General features: G+C 33.0%; 1 protein-coding gene across 1 annotated transcript; it reads left to right on the top strand.

Moving 5' to 3' along the window:
* The first annotated feature begins 5,385 nt into the window (after positions 1 to 5,385).
* LOC110706155 lies at positions 5,386 to 9,091 on the top strand. The gene is made up of 2 exons (XM_021884060.1): positions 5,386 to 5,699; positions 8,513 to 9,091. The coding sequence occupies exons 1-2, from the start codon at positions 5,456 to 5,458 to the stop codon at positions 8,845 to 8,847; spliced, it is 579 nt and encodes a 192-aa protein (XP_021739752.1). The 5' UTR covers positions 5,386 to 5,455; the 3' UTR covers positions 8,848 to 9,091.
* The last annotated feature ends 2,737 nt before the right edge of the window (positions 9,092 to 11,828 follow it).

Raw genomic sequence — 11,828 nt, 5'->3', positions numbered from 1 at the left:
AACATGTGATTATCTATATTGAACTGATTATATTTGTGCGAGATCCGATTTTATTGTTTAATCGCTATCTTAGAAAATGTATTTGTATGATTTGTTTTAGGTAAAGGTTTACTCTAAACTTTGTACAGATTTATTTGGTACAATAAACATTTTTATTTTTAATGAATTACATGATCTCGTATTCAAATATAGATTGTCTATTTATCTTATATGGGCATGTGTTATCTTATGGAGTCATGATAAATCATGGTTTAATTGTATCCCATTTTTAGTGATCTTGTTGATTGTATATATGTGCTTCTTTTTCCTTTCTTTTATTGTGATTTACTACAGAGAGTATAATTGATCAGTTAGTTTGTGATCAGTTTATATGCTTTGAAATCAATTCAGGGATTTTGTTTTTTCAAAAAACTCATCAACAGTTAGTAATTAATTATACTTGGCGTGATTGACTTCATGGTTCGACTGAATCAATATGAGCACTTCAGCTAGTATTAATGTTTTTATTCACATTATGTCTATAGAACACTTTCATTATGTTGGTCATAAATAAGATGTCTATAATTAAACCCCACGGAGGTAACAATCTATGTTAATTAATAATTACATAAATCCCAAAAAACGATGGTTGATTATGGCTATTTTTTTTTTTCCACTCGTGATCTTATTGCATATAAGATTTATCTCCGATAAACAATATGTGGATTGGATATGGGTCTAAATTGGTTGTTGACATTTTAAAATAAGATAGTATTTATATAATATTGTGCCACAATTAGTGTGAAGACCTATGTGTAAGTGATTGCTATGTATTTCTTATCTTGATGTTATGTTTGGTTAATGTTTATCCTTGAATAATGATGATCTTAGTTTGTTAAATCGATCCCTTGATTTTTAGGCATTGCTATTATTTTGAACATATCTTTTAGTATACGATAACTTTTCCATTTGTATATGTCCATTGTATATATAGCATGATTTTCTAATTAAGCTAGCATCTACTTGAGTTAATATACCATATACTTGTATATTATTTAGCTCATTTAAGTATTTTGCCACAGTTAAACTTGTGTTTCTAATATTTCTTACGAGTAAATGGTCAAAACTCAAGAACTTGATGTGTATGTGCTTATAAAAGGATTAAAGTTTGGGGCCTAATATATACGAAGAATGATCTAATTGTAATTCTCTGAAAACTCATAAAACTAATTATACTTTTATGACTTTGATGAATTTATATATGTATATGATGTCATGTTTTATTGGGCACACGAATGTTTTGTTCCACCACGTACAATTCATGCTAGCTAACACTTGTTTGAAGATGAATTTGACAACAATCATTTATTGTGCTACTTATATGTGAAAGGAGTTTCATTAATGAATTATACATTTTCATGATTATGTCAATTACATGAGATACTAATGTTTTTTTTTTATGAAATATTAAGACAAGTAGTGTACTACCAAAGTACTAATACACTAGTTGCATACTCCTTTTCATATATGGACGGTAAGTTCTAGATATTATTCATGTACATATGCATCATAATTGACATTATTAAAATGATCATATAATTTGAACAACTATCACAATTTTAGTATGAATATGTTGATTGATGTGTGATTAAATTCAATAATAGTATTATGTACGAATGTACCTACTTGAAGTTGGATCATTGAAAGTAAATTAAATATGATTGCACAATATTTATGTGAACAAGAGATAGATGACATTGTGGAAAACTTACTTGTAAAAATATATTTTATTATGCTCATACTTATAAGAGATTAATAAAATTGGGCAAGAGTTGCGAGTAAGAGTGTATAAGAATAATATTATTATGCAGGATACATGCATTGCTAAAAAGAACTTATGCCTTAAAAGGTAGAAGAGATTTAAAGATTGTTGGATTATTTTTATACCCCCCATAGGCAAGGATTAGGGGGAGATAGTGTTTTATTCCATTGTTTTTATGTAATCCTTGCACATGAATAATTAAATATGTTGATGGTCAATTTGGTACATACACTAGCCTAAATATCAATTATTTAATTAATAGAGGTAGCCACACGATAATCAAATATTTAGAATGATACATCTTGAAGATGGATATAAATAAATGTCGTTACCTATATACTAGCTATAAATGTACATATTAAGTTGAAATGTCCTAGAAAGACAAGATCAATTGCTATTAAAACTAGCACACCTGAAATGTGGTAATCCAAAGGGTTACAATGATAATATAAGAATTCTTGAAAGAGGAAAGGAGCAATAATTGACAATGACAAAATTTGAGAAAGTGCCACATTTTGATGCATCTCCTGAAGAGATCATTTCTAGTACATTAAAATGTGTTATGTTATATATAAAGTACTCCAGAAGAGTATAAAATGTTGTCCAATAAGATTAGCATGTATCAAGATTACAATCGAATCAATGCTCTAGTGGAGTATGAGTATTAGTTAATTGTCTTACCAATTGTAGAAAAAAAACACATCAGTGTATTTATATCACATCATATTCATGGCCATGCATAAAAAGTACTCTAATAAGGTGATCACCAATTTATAAAAACTGGCCATAATTTAAATACTAAAGGAAAAGTGATTGGATGTGATATTAATAATTAGGCCATCCGGGGTTTAATAAATTCCCTCTATGAAAACATGAAGTTTCATTTGATATGAAAGAAATAATGTGTTGACGCTCTCTCATGTTAAATATATGAAATAAATTGAATGGCAAGACATAACATGAGATTGAGCTATATTTGGATTGTGATTTTTAATAGTTTGTGTGAAAAGAAAAGTTCAAGAGATAATACATTAGTTTTTCTAAATAATTGGTGACCATAAGTTCACTAGAATAATTTATATGTTGACAAATAATTAGGTGACCAGAAGCTCACCACGTACAAGTTATATGTGGAAATTCTAAGTAGCTAGTATCATACTATCAATATTTCTAGTGATCCCGAAGATCACCACCTAGTGAAATTACAAGAAAGTTTATATTTGTATAACAATTCTCTTGATTGGGCTATTGTATGTTAGCAAATAAGGAATAAAATAATAAATTAGCAACTGCACAATTTATTACCCCCTATTAATATTGATCTCTAGAAGAGAACAAAATTTCATTATTCTCCAAAAGAGATAGAACTTTGTTAAATATATATGATTATCCTACGAGACGAAATTTGATGCACATGAAATTATATTCTAAGTTGGCGAAGAATTGCCCCAATATTTAAGATATTTTACCAACTTAAGGGGGAGGATTGAAGTAAGTTGGCAAAATTATAAAATTATTATTAATTGATCCCTATTATAATACTTTGTAAAGTTACATGCCAACTTTTATGTCAAGATAGGTTGCACATCTACTATTTGATTTGTATACCGTTATGACCCATTCAAACGCAAAGAGATATATATTTTGGTCATAGAAGAATGTGCATACATTGAGATGAATCTTGCCTATTTTTGTTGAATCACTACACCTGAACTGTAGATTGTAAGATCAGTTCCAATATATGTGATATATATATATGGCAAGATAGTGCAGCTGATATTAATACCATAATGTATGAAATACCATAGATAGAAGTGGTATATATAGATATCTGAGAATTATAATAGATGGCCTATGATATGAAAAAAAAAAATTTAATGGTACCAATTCAATTGGAGATGTATTCAGATATCATAGTAGATTAGCATGAAAACTTGTATCTTACTGAATTTTATAATACCGGTATACTGTGAAACCGATAAATAATATGCATATGCATTATTATAGAATGGACTAGTGAATAAGGGATCTGAAATACATATGTCCATTTTAATGTCGACATAATGATAATAATTAAAAGTTTATCATGGACCAGAAGTCCAATGAAATATGGATTTTTAAATCCACACTGTACAGTGTCTTGCATTAATTTGAGTCTTATGTCTCTGTGCATGCGTGAATCATAGGTTAATGAATTGCTTATTGCATGTTTAGGAAGTTGTTAGATGCATTATTCATTGTATATTTTGTTTAATATCTTATCATGATTCCTATATCTCATATTGCATGCATTAGCTAGTTTCTATATAATGTTTGCGGTATATGTAATTGTTCATTATATACATAGAATACATATTTACAACTTTAATGGAAAATTAAAAAAAGACAAATTTATATTCCAATGGGCTTATAATTATGATGAAATTTTATATGACAGTGATATAATATTATTTATGAATCATGTAAGAAAAGTTCCCGAAGAACTTATATACAACATATCTATAGCCCTACAAATTTTATATGTGAATATTACAATTATTATCAAACTCATGAAAAGTCAATATGACTATATCATCGATATCTCAACCTGAACTTTGAGTATGTGAGATTCAACAAGTCTTTGTATTCATTGGCGAAATCTCATGTAAAACATGAAATGTCTAATTAAAGAATAAAGTTGAAATACTATTAAGATTAATATTCTTGTGGCCCAGAAGAGCCACGAGCAAAATATGTAATTAGTTTAATTTTTTAATTCTAATGATACTGGAAAATGAAATATATATGATGATATTAAGTGTTTCCATGATATTATGTTTGGATAATGTGATCAATCATTGATCATCATTTTGTAGTATATGTGACCTCCAGATGAAGGCAAACATCTAATTGTTATGATAATTCGAAACAAAACTATCGAATGAAATAGTGGTAAACACATGTATTATTTTCACAAGTATGAAGAAATGAAGACGCCTCAATAAGTCCATGTGAAGATTTGAATATTCAAGTTCAAGTTCAATTTCAAAGGATCAATCATCAAGAAATGGTGTTCTACTACATGGAATAAGTTACCCAACCATATCGCGTCGGATTTATTGCACTTGAAGATTTCACGTTAGTACGTTATGTATTCTTCAGGGGGAGAAAATACACGTTGCACTCTTTTCCCTTAACCATGGTTTTATCCCACACTGGTTTTCCTGGTAAGGTTTTTAACGTGGCAGCATTTCGAGTGTATTAGGAAGAATGTTATACTCTTTTTTCCTTCATTAGGTTTTTATCCCAAGGGTTTTTCCTAATAAGGTTTTAATGAGGCACAATCTTCGATAATAGACATCCAAGGGGAAGTGTTATGAAATATATGTGGATGTCTGTATACTCTACACTCTCCGAAACATTCTAGATCTAGGGTTTATTATTCTCAAAACAAACCCTAGCATTGTATCTGTATATATATGTATATCTCTATTCTATGGAATAGATACACAGATTAATTCTCTCTTAATCTCTCATGTTTCTCCTTATTTCACAACAAAAAGTATAAATTATTCCTGTCAAAAAAAATAAAGTATGACTGTCTTTTGACTCAAAATGAATAAACTCGTCATAGATTACTTACGGTAGTTGACAAGTAAGCGCACAGTAGAAAGAATGGGAATTTGGGAGTGGATTTATTCACCCATTAACGCCGTCAAACAGAACACTCCCGACATAACGCCGGTGACAGATGTTTGCCGGAAAACCTACGATATTTGTCGTGATTCCACTGTTCATGTCGCCGGCAAAGCACGTGACTTTCACGGGTACTTGTGCGATGATCAAGTTCGCGACAACCTTAGCAGTTTCGCCGTCAATGTCTCCAAACACAGCGCCCTTTATATCGCCCGATCATATGGTATATTCCTTCTCTTTTACTAGTATTTTCTTTTTTTTTCATTTTGTTGCTAATTATTGAATTTCTTGATCATATGTCGTTTTTGTTTATATTTATATTGTTTTTTTTTTTAATCTTCTGAAAATTTGTGCATAAAAAATTGTTATTAGTAAATCTTCAGATCTTCGACATGGGTATGATTTATAAACACTTTGACACTTCATTTTGGACCTAAATTATAAAAGTACTTGAATTGTGTTACAGGAATAGGTCTAGTACCCAAGTCCGATTATTATTATTGATATGTTTAAGGGTTTTATAATACTAAAGCTGATTAATTGCATGTTAACAGTATATAACGTGTCTATCATAAACTTGGTAGTGATAATTCAATGACTTTTAAAGTGAAATCTGCTTCATGGTTAAATGACATGATCAAAGTCAAATTCTATGCTAATTGGACTCGGGTGCCCATGTCCAAAATGGGTTCATGTCCAAGTGTCCGACTTAGCCATTTTGTGAAAATTTCAATGATTTTGAACTATAATGAAGTGTCTTGGTATTCTACCCACTTCCAATGTTGAGGGTATGAAGAGTCCGAGTAACATAGGTCAATTTAAGTAAGTATGCATAGTTTAACACTCTAGTACTCTTCAAAGAAAAACTGAGGCATGAGATGATCCACATGATTGAACTAAACACAGAAGGTAAAGTTTGATTTTAGTTGATGTAGATTGTGGGCTTTGTGGCAATGGATTGATGGTGTATGCTATAGCCTTATAATTTGGGAATTTATTGAATTGGTGTGGGTTTTTCTTGGATGCTCTTTCTTTTTCTCACTTTACTCACCTTTTTTCAAACTCTTTCAAATGATTATCTTGTTATGTTCTTTTCTTTATATCAATGTTGTTGTTGTTGAGAGGGATGAAATTTTTGCAAGTAAAAGTATTATTGGGAGTGATTATATTGCAATAATGGATATAATATAGATGCATGATAACTAAAGAAGTATTAGTTACTTTGTCATCTTAAAAGATGGGTAAGTTCTGAAATCCATTTCAAAACATATATAAAACTTCTAGAAGCTAGCTGAAAGGGAGTCTAAGGAATTCAGATGATGCCTTTGTTAATAAATTTATTGAAGTGCACTGTGTAAAATGATCTCTTCTGAGCTCCATGCCTCCATGTACAAAATAGCTTCCTCTGAAATGACTAACGAACCTCAATCCTACTTAACGGTGTCCAAGTGTAGAGAATTAGCCACTGAGAAAGAGGTGAGCTGACTAACCAACTGAAGTTAGGCCTCTTAAGATTGGGATTTTGAAATTTGCTGATCAAATATACTCCAGTTTATCTCCTATAAGCATGGCTACTCAGTGGTTTGAGTTACTATGTGTTATTTTCCTGTTCGTTGATGATTTAGTAGTACATTAGGAGTTCTTTTTAAAATGAATGTGATGGTTCAGTTATTGATTTGATTTCACAATCAGTGAAAAAAAAAAAGGCTAATTCACTTAAGGAAAGAGTAGAGAAATTGGAGACTAAAGTAACTAAATCTGAAAACAAGTTTAGCTCGATCTAGGAGAATAGCTCACAATTAAAAATACCAAGGTGCTGGTGATAGGGGATGTCCTGAAGATCTTTAGTGGCGGAGCAATTTGTGGATATTAATCTTTTCGTCAATTTGATCATTGTAGCAAGTTTTAAGTATAGTTTGATAATGTGAATGAATAAGTTTGTATAGTTAGGAATAAGATGTTAGGTACTTTTTCGATAGAGTACAATGGTAGTTTTTAATGACTATTAAGATTTAGAGGGATTACTCCCTCTGCTCCTTTTTGTTGGTTTACACTCTGACTATTTTTCTCTCAATAAAAGATTCAAAATGTAACCAACAAATAAGAACGGGAGGGAGTAGTTATCTATATAAGGTAATCGATGTACTCATTACTTTTATCATGCATTAAAAGTTTTGTCAAAAGTGGATGAGCTACGAACAAGCTAGAGCAACAAGCGTGTTATCTGTTGGGAACTGCTCGTATACAACTGTTCGCATAGGCAAACATTTCTGCGATGGCTTCCATAGACCATTATCATTTTATGAAACTCTACAAGTAGAAGTTTTACAGAACATTTGTTTTTTTTTTTAGTTGCATTTTTTCTTAGTTGATGGACAAGCTTGCAAAGTGATCATTGCAATGCTTATCGTATTACTGTATGAGACAACTTTTGGCTGTTATGTGTGTGAGCAAGTAGTTAGCTCTGTATCTTGGTGTAAAGTGCTTATCCTGCACTCATTATTTTCTCGCAAGGCCTCTCTAAGCTCACAAAATTACCCACAATAGGCGTTTTATGCTAGATCTGAATATTGATAAAATCCGTCATTAGGTCTTAATTACTGGAGTCAGTCTTCTAAAGCGGGGTCTTCTTTTCTGTAATACTTGCTTCTCTGAGGGAATTTATGCAGCCGTGCAGGAAGTTGAGCTGGTGGGAGTTTCGGGAATTTTAAAGTTACGCTTCTGTTTTCATTTTCAGAAAATAGAAGTTTAATAATCTTGTGAAAGGAGGGTAGTACTCACTTTCCAGTCTCATTTCCATGTACCCAGTACAAGGGATAGCTTCCAAGACTAACCTGTGCCTCAATTGTACTAACCATTGTCCAAATGTAGGAAATTAGTCACTGCAGCAGATATGGCTAACCAACGAAAGAGAGGCCCTTGATTTAAGTTGTAATTGATACTCGTGAAACCTCTCAATCTCTCATACAATTGTACAAGTAGACTACTCTAAATTATTACTGTTAGATTGCTCAGTATGTGTTGTTTCATGTACAGGGTGTGGTCCAATAATTGATATTGTTTCACGATCAGTACAAGGAAAAAAGGCCGACTCACATAAGGGAAAGATAGAGGAGTTTGAGACTAAATTAGCTAAACTTGAGGAGGAGTTGAGCTCTACTCAATTAGAGATACAAAGGCTGAGGTCTGTGTCGAAATCCCAAGATGAATCCAACTTAAGTACTACGTATCAAAGGCCAGAGGATGTGCTGAACATGTTTATGATGGAACGATCTTTGGGTAGAAAACTTTTTGACAACCTGATCATTCCTGTCGATGTTGGATCTGAGAGGAAGGGGAAGACAGTGTCGAGTACAGATGGAAATTGTTAGTAGTAACAAGAAATGTTCATTGATGTACTGTATTAATGCATTGTACTAGTGTTTTAGTGTTTGAACCCCTCGGTGTCCCCTAGTATGGCCTGTGTCTTGAACACCGTACGACACTCCTCTCTTGCTTTTCCATGGTTGATGCATCTAAGAATATATTGCCTATTTAGTAACATGAAAGGAAGCAAAGCAAGCTCTCTTGTTAGATGCGGAGTATGCTTCATGAAGTTGCACTTAATTATTTTCATACAAAATGCTACAAAGTAGAAATTGTAATTATTAGGTGTCGATTGCATGATATCCTTAAACTAATACTGTATCTGTATTCAAATAATCTCCTTATTAGATTTGGACATGAAACTTAAATCATCAAAAAAAAATATGCAACATTCAATAGTATTAATTAGACTCGGTTTATTGAATCACAATCACCACAAAATTTAGATAAATACCAAAGATTTAAATGCCCAAAAAAATCACCTACACCATCATACAAGGTACAAACCATGTACTAGTAGTATATTTGAATCTCTCCAGCATGGTGGAGGATGTTCTAGGCTTTACCAATTCTTCCAAAGTGGAAAATCTTTGGTTGGAAATTGCTACATGAGCTCTTCCTTTGGCAGCTATTCTACATTCTCGAGGCTCTTTCCAATTGATCCAGTTTGTCCTTTTGTCATGTGGATGTGGAATCTGTATCTCATACATTCAGAGATTGTGGCTATTTGCAGTTTTTGGCTATCTGGAGCTTTGGGCGTTAATTAGGACCTTATGCAGTTTCCTCCGTTTAGTGTTTGGTTATCGAGTATAATTTCTCATTTTTTGTCGTTGAAGTATTGGAAGGGTATTGCTTCTTTATTTGCTCTTCTTTGGGCAATTTGGATTTCTCGTAATCAACTGAGGTTTAGGAATGTTGCTTGGTCCCCTAGGACAATCGTTGATTTAGCTACAAATTGGTTTCTTCGTAGTATGCAAGCTCTAGATTGGAAGAGGTCTTCGCAGTTTTCCTGTTTGGGTCATTTGGAGGCTAGGCAGGATGTCCATAGGCTTTGTCTACAGGGATTACCTTATATTTCTCTAACGGTTTGTTTGATTATAGATGGGGCTTGGGATTTTTTTACTTATAGGGCTGGAGCAGGCTGGATAGTTCGTGATCTTCATTCTTCTGAGGTACTAGGAGGTGGTTGTCGGGCTTTTATGGTAGGTTTAGCGTTGGAGTCTAAGCTTCAAGCATGTGCCTAGGGATTGGAGTTTGCTATTCGTAAAGGCTTCTTGAAAATCCGGGTTTATACTGATTGTGCTGCCCTCCTTATTTATCTTCCTCCGTCTGGTTCAATGGACATTTCTACTTGGTGGCCCATTCAGGAGTTGCGCGCTTCAGTTTAATCTTTTTTGGTTTGCCAAGTTCAACATGTTCCTCGATTGTGGGTGTCTCCTGCTCACTGGTTAGCTGGTTGTGCTAGGCATCGTCAATCACTGTATTTTCTATTTTAGCGGTTTGTTGACAGTTGTTATTTTGTTTTTATTATTATTTGATAGCTCTTTTGTCAAAAAAAAAAAACCTTCTATTTAACCAATCAAAAATTGTACACTAATTAGTATCATTTTTAAAAAGAAATTTTTACAATCCCCCTAGAGGTGGGCATCGTGCCGTGCCGGGCCACCACGGACTGTGCCTCGCCATGTCTAGTGGTGGCTTGTGTCGTGCTGTTTTGTCCTGCATTTTGACGGGCTGTGTCGTGCCAGGCCATCATTTCGCACACCCCAGCCCATGACACGGCATGACCCACGTGCCTAGTGTACCGTGCCAAGCCGGTCACCGTACCGCCCATGTATTTTTTATTTTAAAAAAATCGATATATATTTTTTTAACAACTTAAATGAATACACTTTTTGAGTAATTTTATTAATTTATGTGTATGTTATTTTATTATTATATTATTATTGCTCTTTTTATTATTCTTATTTTTATTATTATAGTTCTTTACTATTTATGTTATTTTTATTATTAATTTATTTGAAGCAGCGAATGAGTAGTCGTTTTACACGGGCCGTGCTGCATGTCGTGTTGGGCCGTGCTATGTGTCGTGCTGGTGGGCCATGCTCGCGGGCCAAAGTACCGTGCCGCTCGCGGGTTCGTGCCAGTGCCGAATTTTTGAAATCGTGTTCACGGCATGGCCCCTCCTACTCTTCATTCAGTCATCGTGCTCGTGTCGTGTTGAGTCATGCCGCTGGCGTGCTCGTGCCGTGATGTGCATTTTTGTGCCGGGCTCGTGTCACCCACGGGTCGGCCCGATCCATGCCCATCGACCCCCTATTTTTTCTCTTTGAACGAGGCTATTGTGCCACTTTTTTATTTTATTTATTTATTTATTTATTTATTAATCATTCATCATAAGATAATCCATGAGTACATGACCGTTGTGCCACTTAGTAAAACAGTTTTTGTAGAAATTTTCAGATTATATTTTTCATTTTATCTAAAGTCGTTCATAATTAAACATTTTTCTATGTTGCATTATTAATCAACTTGCTTACTCTATTGGAATCTTTGTCTTAATTTACAAATCCACCACCTCCAAAAGGTGTTCAAGTAATTTAGTATTTTCCATCTTTAGTTATTTCTACTCTACACCAATGGGATTACATCACAATGAAGCCTAGTATCCTTGTTAAAATTAGTTTAATTTAATTTCATATTAGAATTTAGAATTCTCTTGAATCTTAAAGTACAACATGAGGGGAGGATATTTTCTAGTGATGATTTTCTAGACAACATTAGAGACGGGCATGTAAATGGTGAAGTAAATGGTAAAGAATTGCCATGTGTATGTAAAATATTTTTATAAAATGTATCAAGCTGTAGTTTATTTTTTAATACAAAAACAATTTTTTTCTTACTTTGTTAATCAATATGTGATTAACGGTAAGTTAAAATTTTGTCAGCTACATTGTATGAACAGCAAAGTATTTCCTACTTTGAT

This window comes from Chenopodium quinoa, unplaced genomic scaffold, assembly GCF_001683475.1.
Source record: "Chenopodium quinoa cultivar QQ74 unplaced genomic scaffold, ASM168347v1, whole genome shotgun sequence".
Taxonomy (NCBI): domain Eukaryota; kingdom Viridiplantae; phylum Streptophyta; class Magnoliopsida; order Caryophyllales; family Amaranthaceae; genus Chenopodium; species Chenopodium quinoa.
Note: the sequence above shows the minus strand (reverse complement) of the source record. Positions and strands in the feature narration are given on the sequence as shown.